Below are 23,085 nucleotides of genomic sequence, written 5' to 3'. Positions count from 1 at the left end.
AACGTTGATGTGGTATCTGTTTGCTTATAGTTTGCATCCATTGCTCCATGTTCAAGTCTCTGGAGCAGCAGAAAACAAGTTTGCTCCATCCTCAATATGACACCCCTTCAAATACTTAAACAGGGCTATTATCATATCATCTCTTAACTAGCTCTTCTCCAGGCTAAACATACCCAGCTCCCTAAGTCTCTCTTTATAGGGCATGGTTTCCAGATCCTTCACCATTTTGCTTGCCCTCCTCTGGACATACTCCAACTTGTCAACATGCTTTTTGAACTGTGGTGCCCAGAATTGGACACAGTATTCCAGATGTGGCCTGACAAAAGCAGAATAGAGTGGTACTAGTACTTCCCTCAATCTAGACACTATACTTCTAATGATGTAGCTTAGCATTGCAATGGATTTTTAAGATGCTGGATCACACGGTTGACGCATGTTCAATTTGTGGTTTACTGGGAACTCCTAGATCCCCTTTACATGTAATAGCACAAAATAGCATCTTTGGTGATATTTATCACACAAGTCACCTCCTAACTGTAGCTGCTGTGTATGCCAAGTGTGGATAGGGTGTCCCTTTTTCTTTGATGGGGGAAACTCATCAATAGCTCCCAATTGCGCTGCAGTCCCAGTACTCCTCATGTGTGAAACCTCGCTGTCATGGCAGTTGAAGGATTGGCAGTCACATGGTATCAAGGTGTCCTTCACTCTCCTTGTCTTTCCCCTTGCTATTCTCAAGCAGCCCAATCCCCCCCCCCTTTTTTGTATTTTTCTTTTTACAAAACTTAAACTGCATTACCAAAACTGCAGAATTGCTTTGAAAAGGTTTAAATTAAAAAGCAAAAGGCACATTGGATAGGGCACAGAGCAGACAGGCAGGTTTAAAGGGGAGTCTGGGAGAGGGTGCAATGGTGGCAGAAGCCCCAGTTGTGTGATTGTGAAGATGTGTGATAATGGCTACTTTCAAACCGGTATGTTTGCTTTTTCGTTACCGTATATACTCATTTATAAGTATAACAATTTATGCCAAAAATTGATCCCAAAATCCCAGGTCGACTTATTAATAGGTCAGTATGGTAATGTGATAGCAGCTCTTTCAGATTTCCCCATGCGTTGGAAAGAGAGTTTCTTTTTCTCTTGAGCCAAGCAGAAAGAGTCCTGACTGATTAATTGCTTTTAAACAAACAGAGTCCCTCTCCCACCTATTGTCTGAAGAGTGACGGACAAAATGAAAGCTGAAATGATGAAACAAAAAGCCTCAACTAGAGTCTCTTTTGCTGTGGGCACACATACACATACTGAAAGAGCATCCAAGTTTTACCCTCTACTTATCCACAGGTCATGGAAAAATCCATAATTCTGGCCTCAAATCCTGCCCTCGACTATTACATGAGGTTGACTTATAGTCAAGTATATACAGTAATTACCACGATTGCAATGAGAATGGTGCTCATGTGATAATGTCCTTAGTTTATTGGTACTCATCCAGTAATTGTTCCATAAATATACTCAAATATGATCTAACTTTTAATATCATTTCTCCCTTCTCCTTGCCTCTTGGTACCAGTGTTACAGACTCCTGGATTTCTGTACCCTGGTAAAGTGCATCCTTCCCTGCTCCATGCTCGGGTGCCAGATTAAATAAAGCTACCCCATCACTATAAAGTTGCTTGCTATGTTAGGAGTTACATTTGTAGCCTGAAGCCTGTAAGCTAACATATAGCTTCAGCCTGCACTGTCCACTGTTATTTCAAACCAGTGAAAGACCCATGAGGTTTTAATGAATGAAGAAGGGCAAAAAGGGGAAGAGGAGAAAATTCTTGCTAAGAAAAGACCTAGCTGCTCATGGCATTGCACTGGAGGATAGGAAAGCATATTGAAAAGAATATATTCCAGGCAAGAGCCAGTGTGATGTCATGGTTTGAGAGTTTATTTGGATTATAGGAGACCAGGGTTCGAATCCACGCTCAGCAATAGAAATCCATTAGTATTTTAGACTCTTTCAGCATAGGAAGAAGGCAATGGCAAACCTCCTGTGAGTAATTACTGTTTCAGGTTACCATGAGCCAGAGTCAACAACAGCTAATATTCCAGGCAATCTGCCTCAATTTGGTGCTTTGCAGAAGTTTTGGACTGCAAAAAGTCTATCATTACTGTCAGGCTCACTGGACTGATGTGAATTTTACTTCTGCGGTTATGTTGGACACCGAGTTAGGGAAAACTGCTAGAGGGCAGAGATCACATTGGTGAGGCTGGAAGCAGATCTCTTGGGCACCATCACTGAAGAATCCAAAGCTTTCCATTTGTCTGGTTCCTTTCCTAGTGTAATACCTGATTGCTTTTAAAAACACACAACACATGTAGTGCATGCATAAAATAAACAATAGTGTGAAATTTGGGATTAACATTTGTATACAATATTATATACATATTTGGAAGTCAGTGTGGTGTAGTGGTTTGAGCAATGGACTATAACTCTGGCGACCAGGGTTCAAATCTCTACTCAGCTATGGAAACCCATCTTGGGCAAGTAATATTCTCTCAGCTTCAGAGGAAGGCAAAAGCAAACTATTTCTCAACAATGTTTGCCTTAAGGTTTCCATAAGCTGGGAACAACAATATCCATTTTTGTTCTGTGAATTTGTCATATTCTTGATGCCTTAAAAGACACATCTGAAAAATCATATTAATATCAGCTTCTAATTTCTAATTTAGGACATGGAACATAGAATGAAGTAAAGACACCGAGAGTATAACATATGCTATGTCACAGCTAATGGATAATGAAAATGACAATGCAAGTTTAATGGACTTATGGGCAATTAAATCAGAAGAGAAATGAAGCCTCCCTTTTTCTTAACTTCTCTAGAATTATTAGATTTATTATTAGCAAGCTCTTGTAAACTATAGCATATAATCAGAAAAAAGTTTTTAAGGTTAAATTGTTTTGCTTTTTAAATCTTTTTAATTTTTTAAATTGCAACTAGAGCCCTCGTGACACAATAGTTAAATGCCTGTACTGCAGCCACTCACTCACAAACCATAAGGTTGCAAGTTCAATACCAGCAAAAGGGCTGAAGCTCAACTCAGGCTTGCATCCTTCTGAGGTCGCTAAAATGAGTACCCAGGTTGTTGGGGGCAATTAGCTTACACTTTGTAAACCACTTAAGGAGTGCTTAAGTGCACTGATAAGCGGTATAGAAATGTACTTGCTATTGCCATTGCTAACTACCTTGGATACACTGTCAGAAAGCCTGGAAATGTATGTTTCCAGAGATGGCAAAGCCACATGGGAACTTATTTGCTTTGCCTACTGGGCCAGGTAAAGGAGAGCCAGTGTGTTCTAGTATCCTGAGTGCTGGATTAAGACTTTGAGAGATCAGGGTGCAAATGCTCATTCAATCATGCAAACCCATTGGGTGAGCTTAAGCAATAACACTTTGTTAGAGGAAGTCAGTGGCAAACTTCTTCTGAATAAACCTTACCAAGAAAACCCTATGATAGGATCACTGTAAGTCAGAGTCAACTTGAAGACAAATAACAGCAACAAAACTAGATGTGAATCATTACGTGCACATATGGTGAAAATGGGTTTATTTCTCCTCTTTTTCTTAAAAAGTCTTTTTGAGTTCTAAGAAAGCTCAGAAGAAGAGGAGCAAGATGAATTGTAGTAATAATCATAATACATGTAAAGAATTGTGCCTGGCAGACTTGGGGGCTAAAAGAGTGAAAAGTTAAAGCAATTGGCATTATTGAGACCATCTTCCACCCATTACCTACACCAGGGATTGCATTTGAAGTCAGTAAAGAGGAAATAAATGCCTAGTCATAGACACTTCTCCAGACTTTTTTTTATTTCTCATGGACCATATGTTTGTGTCATTGCTCTCCTCGCTTGATGGTCTGCTGCCGTCTCTAAGTCAGCAAGCTAATTTCTGGGATAGCTGCACTCGCTGGAGAGAAATATGTTTTGAATGCTGGAGGATTAAATTTATGCTATCAATCATTAGCAACAGCCCCAAATGATAAATGGTACAAATAATGCAAGGTAGCGGCGTTTAGGGGAAAAAATATTTTAGCTAAGGAAGAAAGAAGAAATGGAATGAAGACAACGACTTAAGAACTTAATTAAAAGAGATTCTCATGTACTTTTACATGACAAAATAAATTACCTTTCCTCCCTAATTATTTTTTCAATGAAGTATAAAGATACCAAGTGTTGGAGGCTATATTTCAGAGGAAGGAACTGGCAAAACTACCTCTGAGTATTCCTTTCCTTAAAAATCCCTATGAAATTCATGGAGTCACCATAAATCAACAGGTGACTTGAGGGCACATACACACTCAAAGATAATTTAATTAAGTGAATTGTTCTTTCCACTCCAGAAACACACAATATCGAGAAGAAGATATACAGTGTCACGCCTGCGCAGCAATACACAAAATTATCTCTTTAGTTCCAAATTGTGCCAAAAAAGGGAGAAGAATCGTGATCCTCACCCACTCTGAAGTACTTTTCACTAAAACGTTGCACAACAGATAACTATTCAATTGCCAGCTGGTTTTAAAAATATATATATGCAAAATGAGCATCACATGGGGAACTTAGAATGAAGTTTCTTACCTGATTTCCCATCACATCATGCTGTATCCGGATGGGATTGCTTTATGAAATATGCTATACTTTGAAATCTCCTAAGAATGCTACATTCGTAAATGAAACTACTGTTTATTTCAAGGGGGCCCAACTCATCTTTCTTTGATACTGTGGCACATAGAACAAATAAGATCCAGACTGAAACACCCCTATATTTATTCTGAAAGATTTCCACTACTAATGTTGTTTTCTTATCGGTTTCAAGCCTTTCAAGTCAATTACATGTTGCTTCACTGTTTGCAAACTGTCTTCAGAGATGAAGGTGCATTTTCATAAACGAAAAATGAAATGAAATAAATTCATGCTAATGGCATAAACTGAGTTGGTCGCTGTACCTAATCTTGAACCCAGGTATTATATTTTCACAGCTATGCATGTAAACAATATGACTATCGAGAAGCATGAGGAAGGCATCAACATGCGCAGAGGAACCCAAAGGTGTCTAGTAGGAGAAAAATATTTAGGAAAAAATCCCTAAGGAGCTAATGTCCTCTCTGCCACAAAATAGCCCAAGGCTACAGGATGCAGAGGATTTCTTGGCAAGGATGAGAGAATAAAATGGTGCCTCCTGAAAATATGGAATGGCTGGCTGATCAGAATAGTGTAACATTTTGTTGCAGATCCCATCTGTTCAGCTTTTAATGTAATGTAAGAAAACATCAGTCACGTACCTTTTAGAGCAGACTAGGCAGGAAAAGGTCTTTACTTTGTTGGCCTTTATTAGATCTCACCCTCGCAGAAGTCATGAAATAAAAATATGACAGTGTTGTGTTCTATAACACATGACCAGCCTGTTCTCACTGCCAGAGTGGAGTCCGGTCAAGCATAGACAATTTTGGAGCAGTTCAGCATGTCACTAGGCTTTCGCCCCTTATATCTTTTCCTCTTTACCCGTTCTCAAGCTTTAACCAATCACACCATCAAGAAGAAAACCACAATGGGAGCCATAGAGGAACTTACATGTAACGACTCAAAAGGGCTGGGTGGGGACACAGCTGTGGTTTTATTTCTTTTTGCTGTCAAGTGATATATTGTTTTGCAGTTTTGCGAAGCTGAAAAATTTCCCTGTGCATGGGATTGTCACAAGTTCTGCAGACATCTTATAGAAGCTTCCCTTTTGTTTCACAACCACAAAATGCCATTAGAGTTCTTTTGACAGAGGTCCACACTGCAGAAATAAACTGGTTTGAGACCGCTTTAGCTGCCCTATGCTCAATACTATGGAATTCAGGGAAGTGTAGTTTGTTGTGGCACCAGAGAAAATCAAAGCAGAGCAAATAACGCTCTGGTGCCACAACAAACTACACTTCCCAAAATTCCATGGCATTGAGCCATGGCAGTTAAAGTGATGTCAAACCGGATTATTTTTGAAGTATGGATACAGCCCCAGTCTTCAATAGTAGAAGAATCTTCTGCTTCAAATGTAGATTATAACCAAGGAACTCTCCCCCATAGAATGATGAAGACCGTCCCAAGTTAATAGTTATATTTTGAAAACTGTATATTTTCAAACCACTGTTTGTTTCTTTATTTCACCAGCCCTAGGGGATATACCAGGTGCAACCGAAAACTGCCACATCATCTGATCGTATTATTATTATTATTATTATTATTATTATTATTATTATTACATAGCACTATCACTGTACATGGCACTTTACAAGTAAAAGAATGACAAAACAGTTCCCTTCCCTTCAGTCCTGAAATCTAATTAAGCATGGCACACTAATAGAGTGCATCTACACTGTAGAAATAATGCCGTTTGACACCACTTTAACTGCCATGGCCCCATCCTATAGAATCATGGGATTTTTACTTTTTGAGGCACCAGTACTCTTTAGTGGACAAGGCTAAGGACCTTATAAAACTACAAATCCCAAGATTTCCATAGGATGGATCTACAGCACTTAAAGTTTTAGTTCTTTTCTACATAATACAGTTAATTCAGGGCCAAAACATGCTGCAGAAATAATCCACTCTGAGGCTGCCTTAGGTGCGCTGGCTCAGTGCTAGCTGTCCTAATGTTTGGATGAGGCGCCACAAAATGTAGGGAATTCAAGAAAAACGTAGAGCGTTGCAAGAAAAAGGCTTTAAAACCCCACATTAATATAAATATATAAAGTAGTGCTTCTTAGACATGCTCAAAATGGAGGGCATTTTGGAATCCCTGAAATGTAGGATGTGTCTTGGGAAAGGAGGGCACCTGTTCAGCCTGGATGAAAAGGACAAAGCCAAGGCCTGAGAGCAAGAGAGAGCTCTAGTCATTAAGTTCCACTATGAAAGCAGAAAAGAGGCGGGGCTACAGAACGGATGTTCCAATTGGAGGATGAGTGGGAGGGGTGGGTTTTGCAAATGATTGATGGCAGTTTGAAAGGATCCTAACTGTCACAGCTGAGCTGTTTCCTCAGGTAGAGAATAGGGTTAAAGTAGTGGAGCAAAAATATCCCCTTTGGGGCTGGATTTAAGTCCCAAACACACTGCAGAAACAATCCAGTTTGGGACCACTTTAACAGCCCTGGCTGGGTGCTAGGGATTCCAAGGAACTGTAGTTTATTGTGGCACCAGAGCTCTTTCTGATAGAGAAGGCTAAATGTCTCCCAAAACTACAATTCCCAGAATTCCCTAGAATGAGCCAGGGTGGATTGTTTCTGCAGCGTGTTTTGGGCCTTAGTTACTCAGGATCTCTCTCTTGTGGGTCTGTTGTATGTTTAAAAAATTGTGTGAGGAGTTTTGTAATAAGGTGTTGATAGAGTCAAACTTTTATTTTTTGTAGCAATTTTTCATAGAAAACCCTATAAAAGTCATGGGGTTGACATAAGTCAACAGCTGACACGAAGGCTACATTGTTGTTGTGTGACTTCAAGTCGTTTCTGACTTATGTCGACCCTAAAGCGAACCTATCATGGGGTTTTCTTGGCAAGATTTGTTCAGAGGAGGTTTGCCATTGCCTTCCCCTGAGGCTGAGAGAGTGTGACTTGCCCAGGATCACCTTCCTACACACTCTTACATCTCACATTTATCTCCAGCTTTGTGGGCCAGTTAAATTTATTTCTTGGAATATTGCTTCACTTGCCAGCAAAGTGAAAATTTTGCAAAATTCTTATTCAACTTTGATATCATTGCTCTTCAAGAGAGATGGCTTGCAAACAACACTAATATGCTCCCTGGTTATACAATTTGATCTGAATCCACATATAAAATAAAGTATAAGGGACTGTGAGGGCCAGCCATTTTGGTAAAGGAATACTTAGGTTGGTGGTCTGGTTTCGGATATTGCGAGTCCCCCAAATTGTATTGTAGCCAGACTGAAAACCTCAGGCTAAAGACTAATCCTTATAAATATTTACAGTGGACTCTTGGTATCTTTTGGGGTTTGGTTCCAGGACCCCAGTGGATACCCAAATCTGTGGATGCTCCTTATATACAATAGCATAGTAAAATGGTGTCCCTGATATAAAATGGCAAAATCAAAGTTTGGTTTTCGGATTTTTTAAAAAAATTATCCTACTGGATCAAGATGAAATTGACAAAGGAAACAACACAGGATAAAAGATGAAAACGAGATTAAATTGACATTTATATTAAGATGAAGGTACAGTTTTGACATATGAAAAAAAAGTCCTGTCCTGTTCAAGAGGTTACATATGGTCAGTCTATTTATTCAGTTGGCCTGCCATATCCATGGATCCTTTGTCCATGGTTTTAAACATCCACAGCTTGAAAATATTCAAGAAAAGTATAAATTCCAAATAGCAAACCTTGATTTTGCCATTTTATATAAGAGACACAATTTCAGTATGTCATTGTATTTAGTGGGACTTAGCATCCATGTATTACAGTATCCATGGGGAGTTGAGGGGTGGGGAAGGGAGGCTGGAACAAGGACCTACTGTATACTGGATAAATACATATATCTAACGTGCTTGTATAAACCCAACATTGAAACTGAAACACTTCTGTGTTTGTATGTTAGAATCCTTCACCTGGCATGAGAAAATAATGTACAGTGGGTCCTTGGTATCCTTTGGGGTGTTGTTCCTGGATCCCCAGTTGATAACAAAATCTGTGGATGCTCACGTCCCATTATATACAGTGTTGAACTAAAATGGTGCCCCTTATATAAAATGGCAAAATCAAGGTTTGCTTTTTGGAATTTATAATTTTTTAAAAAAAATATTTACAAGCTGTGGCTACTTGAGCCTGTGGATTAAAAATCCGTGGATATGGATGGCAGGCCATATACAGAGATTTGTGGGATAAAGGGAGGATTGGTATTTTGTATTTTCAAGCAATTTAACAGTTTGATTCCCTCTGGGCATGTATAGAATGTCCATCTGCAAAGCGAACTGCCATATATATTCGTGTATAAGTCGACCTCATGTGTAAGCCGAGGGAAGGTTTCAGGGTCAAAATAATGGATTATTCACAGGTAAAATGAAACAAAGGAGAATGCAACAAAGGATGTAAAGGACAAAAGAAAAGGGAAACACCACTTCCTAGCCTCCTTCTCCTTCTTTGGACTTCTTTGGACCACCAAACACAAATTTCCTGGGGCTGGAGGACAGGTTTTAATACCGGATTGGGGAGGAAATAGAGTGTTTCTTTGATGGGCAGAGAAGGTTTTCCAATTGGCCTGGGAAGGGAAAGATGTGGAGCTAAAAGGGGTGTTTCTTTGATGGACAAAAAAGGCTTTCAAATCGAATTGGGAAACTTTCTCTCTCTCACACACACATAGCCACACACAATAACTCCTGCCTCAAAGCAGGAATAGTGGGGCATCACAGGGGTGCTTGTTTTAGGACCTTTCTAACCAGTATTAGTGTATTGACCTGTATATATATAAGTTGACCTATGATTTTATGGTCAATTGTGGGGCATAAATACCTTGATTTACAGTCGAGTATATATGGTAGTTTATTGAACTACCATTGTAGAACTATTCAGTTTTGGTTTTTAGGAAATGCAGTAGTATATGATGTTCTGATAATTACTTGGGAAAGTTATTTTTCCCCTCCAGATTTGTTTAACCAGATCCTTCTGCTGCAATGGATTGGTAACGGTTGTTCATACTGTTTTTTTTTTTTTAATTTTTAAACTTTTGTTTTATATTGATTAAATTGTATAGCCATACCAAGTGTTGCTTCCAAACAACTGTGTTACAATATTATGTTGCGTAATGTGTGTTTGGGAGGTCAGAAGAGTCATATAAAGTATACTGAATCAATTTGTTGAGAATTAAAACAGGTTGAAATTGACCCTAGAGAAAAAGATAAAGGAGGGCTATGCTTTCTTTGTAGCAATCTATGATTCTGGCAATTACTTGTGAAAAAACAGATCAATATTTTCTTGTGTGTACCCAGTGTCACAGTATTTCTTTGCCTGAAAATATAGTGACACATTCAAAGGCTGAAATGTTTAATTGATTCATTGAAACACATTATAATTTTATCTGTAGGAACAATACAGATAGACTCCACTGCATTTCAAGCTCATAGAAGAAATAAGATGTATAGTCCTCACCTAATAACAATTCCTTTCTCTCCTGCTTTTTGATAAGTATCCCTCCTCACAAAATCACGATGAAACCAAAAAGCAACATTTAGGCGTTTTTTTCTTTTTCAAATCCAGTTTGGCCCTTACTCTCAGAAATGTTAATCAAAACTGATAGCAGTAGTGAGAAAGGACATTAGTGTTAGTAAGCAGAGGTACATGAGATGGAGAACAAACATAGTAGTCATGAATTTTAATATTTTGCTGTTTGTGCATGTAAAATCTGATTATGGGTTATCTCTCTGGTCATGCCTGGGGTCATGTCAGAGCTTAAAATCAATTTGATACATGATTATGGCAATGTTCTCTGGTGACTCAGCCAAGAACTGAATAGATATCAGTCCATGAAAATAAAGGGAACAGGGAGAGAAGAAAAATTCATAAAGTTGTGGGCTGGCAAATCACAATGATTTAAGCTGACTGGAAGGCTACATCCTTTTTTCCCCTGTCATCACTGCAGCAACTGAACTGCACTCCCATGTTGCTGGCACCAGCTGCGAAACACGCAACCGTCAAGCTAATCAGGACAGAAATGCCATTTTCACAGTTCTGTGATGGTCATGATGGAAACGCACTTCAGTCCCACACAGTATAAGGTAACAAGAAATACTTTGTTCATCAGCTCCAGATGCATAAAATGATCCTGCATTTCTAGCTTCACTTTGCCAGATAATGTTGGACAAAATACCTAGATTTTAATTTTAACACCTATTTACAACAAGCTCTGTATGTGCATGGAGTACCAGAACAGCTGCTAGGATTGTTTTTGAAACAACCACCTACGGTACAGATTATCAATTCATCTGACATCCAGCCCTTACACTTTTTTCTTTGCATAGTCTTGATTCATTTCAGAATATCACATTTCTGATCTGCCAAATTGGTGAGAATGTATTGCAGCAGGCTTGTGTGTTTCTCTTCTCCCATCACTTTCAGAGTCCCTCCACTCAAACCAATATTTACCATGATGTCAAAAGATGGAAGAATGTTAAAAAGTAATTGCCCTATGGGCATTTGAAGTGGGGATGCAGACTAGTTTTACAGGCCATTAATATTTACCTATATTTTGCCAGATTGAATATCAGAGCCAATTTTAGTCATAGACATTAGAAAAGGGAAAGAGTAACATTAGGAAATGGCCACTACAGGCTAATAAACATGTTTAAAATATTCCTCATTTCAGTTGAATAGAATGTGATCCAGTCACACACAATCTGCAGGAGTTTGGTTTTTTTTTTTGCAGGCTCCCACAAAAAAACTCAACTCAGCTGAAAAAGGCTTTGTGGTTGTTATTGCAGTATCTGCTGAAATCCACAGAAATATGCATTATTGCCTGTGTGGCCATTTGTCTGCTTCTCATGCATTTGGAGGTTGTGCATTTTTGACAGTGAGAATAGGTGCAAATAGATGTGAATTTGTGCTGGAAAGAAAATCAACAAGCTATGCAAATGTACCAAAATGTGCACCAATTCTCATATCTCTTACATGTAGACTAGTCCCAAACTGAGCAGTTGTGTTTCAGAGGTTCTGCATCTGTGGCCTAAACTTAATAATAAACTCTACAGAAGTTTTTTTTTTTAAACTTTAACTTTAGTTCACACAGTTGTTTGCACAGAGGTTAAACATTTATTGTTGATCTGATACAAATGTAGACAATGAACAACAAAGAGGCGGTGTTCTGGTAGAGTCTACCGGGTAGACGAAAGCTGGCAAGTTAATAGTAAAATCATAGTTAGAAACATTATGTACATTATGAAGCTGAAGCTTTCATGGACAGCATCCATAGTTTTTTGTGGGTTTTTCAGGCTATGTGGCTGTGTTCTGGAAGAGTTTATTGCTGACATTTTGCCAGCATCTGTGGCTGGCATCGTCAGAGAATGTCATCCACAGATGCTGGCGAAATGACAGGAATAAACTCTTCCAGAACACAGCCACATAGCCTGAAAAACCCACAAAAATTATTATGTACACCATTTCAGTAGTATTGTCTCTTCTATCAGTAGAAGGTTGTGGGGGATGCAGGCTACACCAGGTGACAACCTAAGGAGGGTGACACTAATGTTCCCCAAACATCTGCCTATTGGCAGAAATGGGCTTTGATGTTCACCTGTGTCCCTTTAAAATGCTGGAACTCAGCCAAAGAAATGGTGTATTGGTGATACTATTAACCCTTTCTCTGCAAACCCTAAGTGGCATCATCCATTTTGATCTTTTGCTTTTTTTTTAAAGAATCTTAGCAATTCATTGCATGGAAGAATGGAACAGGAGAGAGCGATCACCACAAAAAACATGCAGTGTTTCTCATAGTTTCAGAAATCAAGCAACAGTGTGCCACATTCATGGCATTCAGGAGGCATGTGAAGAATTTTGTGAAAAATTATTCTGAAGCAGAGATAAAAGTCAGAGAAGCAACTTCTAATGATCCTTGGGGGCCCTCTAGTTCTCTGATGTTAGAGATAAGTGACCTGACATACAACATGGTTTCGCTTTCTGAGATTATGAGCATGATCTGGCACAGGATGAATGACCATGGAAAGAACTGGAGGCATGTGTACAAGTCTCTCACACTCTTGGATTATCTCCTCAAGAATGGATCAAAGAAAGTCATACAGTTGTGTCAAGAGGGGTTCTTTAACATTCATGTGTTACAGGACTTCCAGCATTTGGATGATGCTGGGAAGGATCAAGGTAAGATGAAAAGTGCTTTGAGAGGTCAGTTAAATTGCTCTGAGTGCTGTTTGAGTGACCATTTCAGATTCAGGACAGGGAGGGAAGAAGCTATTTAATTGTTCAGGTATTACAATGTTTTGAAGCATGGTTAGTAGGAAAGGTCATAATTCAGTGGAGGAACACAGGTTTGATGGAGAAAGGCTCAGCTTTGAAAGCAGGAATGAGTTAACCTTTTTAAGGTGAGGGGAACCTCGATAGAAAGGAAAAGACAGTACAAAGGAGAAAAACTAGGACTTTAAGGAAAAATGCAAGTAGTAGGAAGTACTCTTTTATGTTATATGTGTTTTAAAAATAATGTCAAGAGAGATGGTATATGTGTTCAAAGGATCAAGATAGAAGAAGGCATGGAAGATGGAAGATGGAAATTAATAAGAAAGTTATTGTCACAATGAAGCCATGAGTAATAACGGAATTTAAAACTGGTAATTATATATGTAGTGGTATGTGTTTGTTTATATGGATTTGTATGTGTGTCTGTAGATGTATTAATGTCATATTGTGCGTTGTTGAAAAGTCTATAAAATTAATAATAATAAAAAAGAAAGAAAGCAGGAATGAGATTAATGCCTTTTTCGATTAAAGATATTGATCCATGGGGGAAAGTCAGTCAGTGACTGGAGCCCATAGAACAGTGCTAGAGCTGATGATGGGCATAATCTAAAGTATGCAGTTTACAGGTTTACATAGGATTTGTTTGTACAGTATTGTATTACTGTGTCACTCTGTTCCTCCCTCATGTTTCTCTTTTCCCACCACTGCCACTATATTATCTGGCTCATCTGGCTCTTTTCAGGTGGCTTGCATCACCTGTAGTGCTCAAGAAGCTGTATTTGACAAGAGCTGACTCAGTATGGGGACCTTCTCCCTTGGGATAATGTGCATAGCTGCATCTGAGCCCCCTCCCCCAGGTTCTCTCTTCTCTCTGCATGGCACTGGTAAAACAATAAAAGGCAAGGGTGGTCCAGCATGGCTCTGCTGCTTCCAAAACATACATGTGCCATTCCACACCAGTCCAGTTATCTCCTGCTTCACTTCTTAATATATCTGCTTGTTCCTTTGGAAAATCTATCAAGGCGTTCTTTGCTTCTCTTTCACTCACACAAAACGTTTAAGTGGCACAGCATCTAGAGAGCTCAGAATTGGCTGCAGATGCAGACTGAATGGAATTAGGTTGAAAGCTAGAGGTTCTTCAACCTAGAGGTAATGATCTGGCAATAGATGATGAGGAAGAACTCTGTGATAAGCCTGTAAAATCTATTTGGGCAATGCCAAAAATTGCAGTGTGACAGCCAGTTGGACAAGGACTCTGGGAGAGCAGGGTTGGAATCCTTGCTCAGCCATGAAAAAACACTGGGTGACCATGGGCAAGTTGCACTCCCTTAACCTTAGAGGATAGCAATGGTAAACATCTCTAAATAAACTTCCTAAGAAAAGCTTAGGATATACTGTAGAGTTAGAATGTACTGTAAAGACAAAACTACATCAAGAACTGCATGTGTAAAGCTTTCTTAGGAGATGTATTGTGTGAATAACTTTGCAGCAAATGAATTACCTTATTAAAAGATGAGTTGGGGCAAAGAGCAATGTCTGTGAAAATGGAAGTTTTTCTTGTAAGCTTGCATTCTGGGAGGACAGATTCAGGGTGGATGGGAAGCAGCAGCTATAGAATCTTCCTTACTTCTGTGGTGGTCATGATACACATGACAGCCAATATACTTGCTTGTAAGGTTTTTTTTTTTTTTTTAAATGAGAGGCTCTTAGGTATACAGTATATTTGGAATAGTGATCAGGCAAAAGAATTTTGCAGAGCTCACAAAAATTCCTACCTTTATTTCTTTCTCCCACTGAAGTCAGGACAATTTACTATGTTATTCAGATCCTCCCAAAAATCTGGAGATACAGAGATCTAAAAAAGATGGTATGGGAATGGTAAGATTTGTTCTATAAGGTTGCCTTCTGCTTGTACAGTGTTGGATTTCAACCTCCTCCCCCTTTTGTTTTGCCAACTCTGTCCTAGGTTTCCAGAGCTTAATGTTACTGGACACTTCAGCATCTTCTATATCCACAGGACTATGTGGCAGACCTACAAAGCAATACAGAGCACAGTAGTAATATTAGTACATTTTGGTATGTTTTCAACAGGTTTTCATGTGAGGGAGAAGGCTAAGCAAGTCCTGGCTTTATTAAAAGATGAGCAACTTTTGCACAATGAACGTGAAATAGCACGTCGGACTAGGCGGCGCACTTCCTATGGAATGCTGTTCCCATCCAAGCCTTCTACTAAAGGTCATTTACCAACAATGCCTGCCTCAGATTCTATTTCAGAATATCCTCCTTCAGACGTCCAACGTAAGCAGCAAGTTTAAATTGCAACACAAGTATTTGTATTTCAGACCTTTGCAATTGAAATCCCATTAGATGATCTTGGTTAAATGCCAACTGTCTTTACTCTTATAAATGAGAATGTAACAGTGGCTTAGCTATGGTGATGTGATAAGGAACCATCTGCTAGGCATGGGAGGCATAATGCTAGACTTAAGAGACTTTTGGCCTCTAGGAATATTTAGTATATATATATTATGAAGAGTAGTGCAGGAGTAGTACAGTATAAACTTGTGGCAGAGACAGGAGACATTACTCATCATGTTAATGAAGCAAAGAAGAACAGTCATGTTTATTGTCCCAGGAAGTCAATCCAAGGATAGGGAAGGAGATACACAAAAGGAGGTAAGCTATAATGGGTTACAAGAGTCCCTAAAGCTGGCTCTCATGTTTGGAAATAAGTTAGCAGCCATCTTTGGGATTGGACCCCATGGATGCTCCCTTCTCAAACAGAGGAAACAGAGGCCTGGTACAGATAGGCCACAAGCGCCGTGTCGGTGCCAAAATTAGGGTTGCAGAGCATGCTGCAACCACATGCTCTGCAAACCTAATACGTATGGATGGTGGCGTCGTCCATATGTGATGCGCGTACATGATGTAAGCATAGCACCGTGTCCACACCTCTGGGCGCTGTGCTTGTGTCATGAGCACGTCACAGTGCACCAATGGTGCACTGATGACGTCTTCCCTGCACACTGAAAATAACTTAATAATAATAATAATAATAATAATAATGTTTATTTATATACCGCTTTTCCAAATTAGATCAAAGTGGTGTACAACAGGAAGTACAATACAAAGTCAAAATAAAACATAACAGGCCTCTCTCTCACTCAAGATGGTGGTCAGAAGGAGGGCTCTTAGTCTTTCAGGCCAGGCCTCTCTCCCCCTCAAGATGGTGGTCAGAAGGAGGGCTTACTTTTAGTGGGTTCTTTTTGGAGCGGAGGGAGCCTGCACAGTTTGGTTGCTGCAGGATCTCCTCTGGAGCGAGAATGGGTGGCTCCAGACCACCCCTTTGGGGTGGTCTGTGCAGCCCCAAAGAAACTAATCCCTTGAAGAAGGGAAGAGGAAAGTGATGTTACCAGGTTAAGAAGGAATCAAAAACAAACAGCTTGGATTATTATTATTATTAAACTTTATTTATATAGTGCTGTAGATTTACACAGCACTGTACATACAATTAAAAAAATTGATAGAAATGAAACCTGCCAATGGCGTACATTCTACAGGATAATAACAAAATACATATAAAACAATAGATAATACAGTCAGCCCTTCTTATACACGGATTTTTTATACACGGATTTAAGCATACACGGTTTGAAAATGTTCCAAAAAAGTATAAATTTACCTTGATGTTCCATTTTTTATTAGGGACACCATTTTGCTATGTCATTATACTTAATGGGACTTGAACATACACAGATTTTGTTATACACGGGGGATCTTGGAACCAAACCCCAGCGTATAACAAGGATCCACTGTAATGCAAGATAGCATTAGATAAAATAAACAAGCAACAAATTAAAAACATTGAATATCACATATCAAAGCAAATATCAAATAACAGTCAGATAACATGAAGGTTGCCAAAACATTTTCCTAGTTCTGATGCAGAAGTCATTAAATTAGAATTATAGGCCTGTTACAGACTGCCAAAATAAAGCTGCTTCAGGTCTCTTTGGAGGTGTGCTGTTTTAATGATGCATGCATCCTAAGAATCTGGAAGTTGCGCCAAAGCTGCTCTCCAGTGCTTAGGAATGGAGTGTGGCTTTGGCACAACCTCCGGACTCTTAGGATGCATGCATGATTTAAACAGCATACCTCCAAAGAGACCCGAAGCAGCTTTATTTTGGCAGTATCTTTAAGATACATTAGAATAGCTTTATAAGCTGCTGCTGCTAAATGTTACTAGAGTTATGTAGACTTGCTGAAATCGATGCTTCTGTAGGAATTTGGAATAGCTAAGAAAAATAATGTTTTGGTTTGAAACATTTCAGTGACTGATACTTTCATAATAAAATGTATTCAGGTTATAATGAATAATCATTCTAATCCTTTGCTTTTGTGGGAGACAACCAAGTGCCTCCTGATAAGTAACAATCCTATTAAACAAAACACTACAGTAAGCCAATAGTGCTCCATTATTTTTATTACTGCCAGAGAGCCAGTGTGGTGTAGAGGTCTGACTAGTGGACTAGAACTTCAGATGACCAGGGTCTGAATCCCTGCTGATCTATGAAAACCCAATGACAGATCTTGGGAAAGTCACAATCTTGCAGCCTAAGAAAGGAAAGCAATGGCAAATTTTCCATGCAAATTGCCATGCAAACCCTAGGATGGGGGGGTCATCACAAGTCAGTTTTGACTTGAAGGCACATAATAACATCAACATAATCAACAACAAATTATTCCTGCTGTTATTTATTAACAAATTTGTCTAAACCTGAAAGATAGGTCTGTGTATGATATGGGTAGAGCCAATGGATATTTACTGCAAGCCCCACTGAGTGCAGTGCAGTTTACTTTGTGGAAAGTGTGCACCTTTCTTTAGGGCAAAAGTGGTATTAGTGATGGGAGGTGCAGCACCACAGAGGAAACCTGTAGATTATACCTCCTGTCCAAATGCTGCTGGCATGATTCCTGCAGTGCTTTCCTATCCCTAGAAGTGCAAACCCAAGGGAGTAGGCAAAGTGCTCCTCACATAGATGTTCTGTTTATTTTATTTACGGTATTTATACCCCACTCTTCAGCCCTAAAAGCTCTCAGAGTGGCTTACAATTATTATTATTTCTAATTACACAGTTCCCTACCCTCAGGCTTACAATAAAAAAAGACACAACGCAAAAAGAGAAGGGAATGGTGGTGGTGAAGGGGGTCAGGTCCAGCAGTTCTTCTCTCCCTCTGAGGCCTGGACCAAGGCAGATGGACTGGAAGGAGGGCTCTTCTTCTTAGTCCATGCCAGGCCTGATGGAGCTGGGCCTGCATCTCTCCCTCCATGGTGGAATGGCACCAGATGGACTGGAGGGAGGGCTCTGCTTCTTAGAAGGCACTTGAAAGGAAGAGGTCCAAGTAGCAGTAAAATCACTTTTACAGCACACAGTAAATATAGTACTATATATTCACTTTCTGAATCACTTTCACAGCACACAGTGAATATACTACTATGATTCCACTTTAATTGCCATGGTTTTTGTAGTTTGGGAAGGAATATTTAGAATTCCCAGCCCAGAGAATTCCCATCTCTTGTAGTTCACCAAGCTACAAATCCCAGGGTCCCATAGGTTGTAGCCATAACAGTTAAAGTAGAATCATAGTAGTGTAGTATGTAAGGGCCATTGTTCAAGGCAGGGTACCTCAACTTTTCTGTCCAAGGATGGGCAGAAATTGTCAGTGGCAAGGTAGCTGTTGTTACAGGGCTGGGGGCAGGGAGAGTTTATAGGCTGCCAATGCATGTATTGCTGCCAGATTGAAAACCGGAGAGGCTTCTTCGTCATCTATAAGTGGGCAGCTGAGCAAGTGTTGCTTGTTATTCAGCCAGGTAGCAAGCAACACCTGCTAAATTTCCCTTTTCTTCACAACCATTAAAGGTACAGGAGCCATCTCTAGTTTTCCTTTTGGCAATGCTAAGCCCAGAATTTTTTTTATCTTCCCTGCCAGGTCTTGCACCCTTAAAGCTGGTAACCCTGGCCCTCAACCCACCTTCTTTATTTCCTATGATCTGCTCCAGCCTTTTTTGTAGCCACAGCAATTGTCTGGTTTATCATTTTTTAAAATTATCACAGTTGTAAAATTGTGCTCCCAATATTCTTTTAGAAGACTGAAGAACTGTGAGTTGCAAAAAGGAAAGTGGTAATTAAACTACCACTCCTTTCTTGGCAAACAACAGGAAGACTCTAATCATTGATCAGTTTAGTTATATCCTCACTAAGAACCACCGGGAGGTGGTTTTTAATTAAAGGGAGAGTAACCTTTAAAAAAATCAACAGAGAATTGCTGCTTTACACTGGACAGAATAGTCATATAATTTAATTACCCTAGAATATAAATAAATAAAAACCACTTATTATGTTGATAATCTAATTACACTAGGAACCAAATAAACACACAAGAACTACATACCAGGATTTTAAAATGGGAGGACAAGATAGGATATGCAGTGTCATCTGGGCTCTAATTAAAAATTGAGTGACCAATGGATCACAGTTCTGGATAAAAGAGCTGGTAAAGAAGTGATGTTTTTGTCCTTAAATATTAAATTCCATGAGTCATTATTGCTTGCATCTTGCCATTAATTATAAACAGATTAAGTGGTTAACCGCTTTTTGTTCACCCTGTGGAGACGTGAAGATGTTGCTTACCCTCCATGTATCCTGATCAATCTCAGTTAATCCTTTGTTTTCCCACATTTCAGCTGCTTTTAAAATGTCCATTTTTCTTTCACTCTTCCACTTTCCACCTTTGTCTTCAGCTTACTTCAGTTGCTGCAACGTAAGTTCAAAGTGCAAAAAAGGGTTTACATGTAATTAATTCAGTGGGGAGAGGGAGGAAAGAGGATAGGAGTGGAGGGTGGGAATTTTGCTCTTCCCAGTAGGCTGAAGCAAAAGTAAATTGCTGCAGCCTTTCCTAGCCTGTGTGTTCTTACTCATCAACAGTTTTTTGCCATTTTGACCACACTGTGATGTTCCTTGGCCACATGTCTCTTGGGTTCCACCTGTGAAATGTTAGAAGGCATGTTCTTGTTTGGTCAGGTCAGAGAGGGCCATTTTCACTTTTGGCTGCCTCACATTACTTCTCGAAGATGTGCACATCCTTCTGGGTCAGTGTTAACTGTGAGCTGAAATGAGGCAACTTGCCAGGATTAGGGTGCCTTGAAATGACAGGAAATGGGTTGTTGTTATATTTTTACTGTCTAGGATGGGGAGAGGTATTTGTGAGACTTTCTGCCTCATGTCCTAAAATAACTTGGATGGCTTTAGGTACTCTGTTCCATAGGTAAGCAGGGATTCACTTTTGCTGTTCCATCTCAGGTAATAAAATATTCTGGATCAATCTTGTTGTCTTTGTAAGTCACATTTGTGCTTAAAGATATGAACAAAGCAATGCAAGAATAATCTGTCTCTTTACAACATATGAACTAATCCATAACATGTTAACTGGCCTACAGTAATTAATTGCCTAAGAAAACAGAAATATTGTTCTGAATGAATTGTATATTGCCCTTAAAAGATGTAAAATATGAGAACACTCTTATTATGAAAGTATGAAACAGTAGTTGATTAAAACAGAAATGCGACTGCACCGTCACTTCATTTATTGCTACATATTTCCATTTGTCTCCAGATAAAAATCCCTGCTACAGGGCTGCAACCTAAAAGTTTTCCCATTATCTTTCAAATAGTCTCTTAAATTCCTTTTTAGCTGCTCATAAAGTGAAACACAAGCCTGCCATGCTACACTAATAACACCTCCTTTAAATACTAATTGGAAGACTTGGTGACAGAGAGAGATGATACTGGCCTTAATTTTCTGGTTTCCTCCATATAATTTTCACATAAACAAGCAGAACTGGTGGCTCTTTATGTTAATTTGTCCCATGTGGAGGAAAAAAGACGACTTGTCTCACACAGTGGGGAAATAAGCAGAGTTAGCAGTTAAGAACAGGAGAGTTCTGTTCGAGTTTGTCAATTATCAGAGAGAATTATAAAACAATTTAACATTCAGATCCAGCCACTGCAAGTAGTATTGTAGTTAATGGACCAAACAAGACTTTAGCGGCATTTTTTTGTTCAATTAATTCAGAAATTTAACACCTGTTTATTTCTTCCTCTCTTAAAAGCAAAACAAAATACAACCCTTTTCTTTGACAGATCTTCCCCCCAAGGCACCAACTGCAGCCGAACAAAGCCAGCCTGCTCAGACATCAGGCAAAGCAGAGATAGTTCAAGAAAGAACAGCACTTAACATGGCTGCAAAAAAGTCATCAGAGGTAAATCATATGCTGCATTTGGAAAGAAGAAATAGTTGAATTATTCATTTAGTTAACTGTTCATATTGCAATTAGTAAGACTTAAGATTCAAATCTGGGAGTTAGCCTCATTACACTGTATGAGACTTCCTTCAGAGTACACATATGGGTGATGGCGTCACTATGATTGGTGTCATCTAATGTGGTAACTCATGGTGTCACACGCCCCCACTGGCCTTCTTCCATGCCACACCATACAGAATCCTTAGTAATGTTTTTAATACTAATATTATTCATAAATCGTAATTCCCGTATATCAGTTAATATAATGACAATGGTTTTGACATAAAGAGTTAGCAAAATTAAAATTGAAATAATACATGTTAGAATTAGTTAGAAGAGGTCAAAAGAACAGAATTCCTCATTGTTGTACTAGTAATTCGATTCAGTTCAGGAAAGTTGTGTGAACAGAACCATGAGTGAGAAACCATGAAGATTTGGTGAAAATGGAGATAAAACTGAGCAAGAAGCAAAACAATATAATGAGTATAATAAGGAGTAAGAAAATCCAGTGACATGGTGCCATTAATGAAGAATTAACTAGGAGATTATCACACGTGACGACCCCCAACGGGAAATAAATGTGTGTTTAACCTGTCAATGGCAGATCTTACCCTGTTCCTGTAGGCAGCCTGTATGCAACCTTGATCTTATCCCATAGCTTTTCAAGGATGGGATTTTCCCATTCTTGAAAAGCTATGGGATAAGCTTGGGTTGCATATGGGCTGCCTATGGGGAATGTGGTTAAATCCATCATCAATGGATTAAACATGTGTCTATCCCATTGGGGATAGTTGCTTGCAATAATCTCCTAAATTATGTAGGAGGGAAGGTAAAAATGTATTTAAATATGTCATTCAAATCAGTATTTATTATATAGGATATATTTAAAGGAAATCTGACATCTAACAAGTTGAGATACCTAAACATTGGTGATACTGGATGGAGCTCATGGAAACTAGAGTTCAATAGCATCAGAACATAATGCAGTTTCCCCACCCTTGCCTCAATCCTTTTCTGTCATTTGTTTCCTGAACTGCAAGCATTCTTTCTATTTTTTCAGTTTTGTTTTGTCTTCTTTGTAGTTCATTAATTTGGCCAGAGGTACAGCCTTGGTCATGTTGGCAAAGGGAAAATTATATAATACTGACTTCTATTGTTACTTTGTATTTACTCTTATATTGTGTTTTGTATTTACGTGCCTCTCCTCTGGACATGGAATTGTGAAAGACTTAAATAGAGATGCATTATGAAGAGATGATAGAATTTATCTTATATGTATATAGCTTCTGTCTCTGTAGATTGAAGCAGCTCTATTGGTATGCCATCTGTTCCTGGTGATTTATTTTTCTCAGGTGCTCTGATCAGAGCTTCCACTTTACTTTCTAAAACTATAAGTTCATTTTCAAATTGTTCTTGCTTGAATGAATCTGCCATCCTTTCATCTATTTTATATTGCTCTTCAATGTATTATTTCTACTGTCTTTTCATTTGTACTTGGTCATGTTCCTGTGCTGATCATATAGCATCCCCTCTCTTGGTTTAAATTTCCTTTTAATTTCTCAGATCTTGTGGAAGAGATCTCTTGTACTTCTGGTTTTTTTGTTCTGTTTCTCTGTCTTGATTAGCATAGTACGTCTTTTTGTCCCTGTGCACAAGTTGTTGAACAGTTGCATTCAGAGTTCTGACCCTATTTCTGTCGCTTTTTCCTTTTGCTTGTCATTTGTTCTTAATTGCTTGA

The 23,085-nt window shown here is 39.0% G+C and overlaps 2 protein-coding genes across 3 annotated transcripts in view; one reads left to right on the top strand and one right to left on the bottom strand.

Moving 5' to 3' along the window:
• The window catches only part of GRAP2 (GRB2 related adaptor protein 2), an 88,772-nt gene extending 83,363 nt beyond the window's left edge, over positions 1-5,409 (bottom strand). Inside the window, exon 1 of the mRNA XM_089528237.1 lies at positions 5,326-5,409. The gene's annotated coding sequence lies outside the window, so the exon portion shown is untranslated. The remainder of the gene's footprint in view (positions 1-5,325) is intronic.
• A 1,577-nt stretch (positions 5,410-6,986) lies between these two features.
• The window catches only part of ENTHD1 (ENTH domain containing 1), a 46,230-nt gene continuing 30,131 nt past the window's right edge, over positions 6,987-23,085 (top strand). Inside the window, exons 1-5 of one of the 2 annotated variants that reach the window (XM_089526764.1) lie at positions 6,987-7,062; positions 10,665-10,800; positions 12,434-12,892; positions 15,077-15,283; positions 21,187-21,305. In XM_089526764.1, the coding sequence (XP_089382890.1) occupies positions 12,544-12,892; positions 15,077-15,283; positions 21,187-21,305 (675 nt within the window). In that variant the 5' untranslated portion in view covers positions 6,987-7,062; positions 10,665-10,800; positions 12,434-12,543. Of the gene's footprint in view, positions 7,063-7,628; positions 8,247-10,664; positions 10,801-12,433; positions 12,893-15,076; positions 15,284-21,186; positions 21,306-23,085 lie in introns of those variants that run through there. The other variant, XM_089526765.1, reaches the window with a different exon arrangement.

Source organism: Sceloporus occidentalis, unplaced genomic scaffold (genome assembly GCF_023333645.1).
Source record: "Sceloporus occidentalis isolate IW3139 unplaced genomic scaffold, rSceOcc1.0.p SCAF_5, whole genome shotgun sequence".
Classification (NCBI taxonomy): domain Eukaryota; kingdom Metazoa; phylum Chordata; class Lepidosauria; order Squamata; family Phrynosomatidae; genus Sceloporus; species Sceloporus occidentalis.
This window is presented reverse-complemented; position numbering and strand designations above follow the sequence as displayed.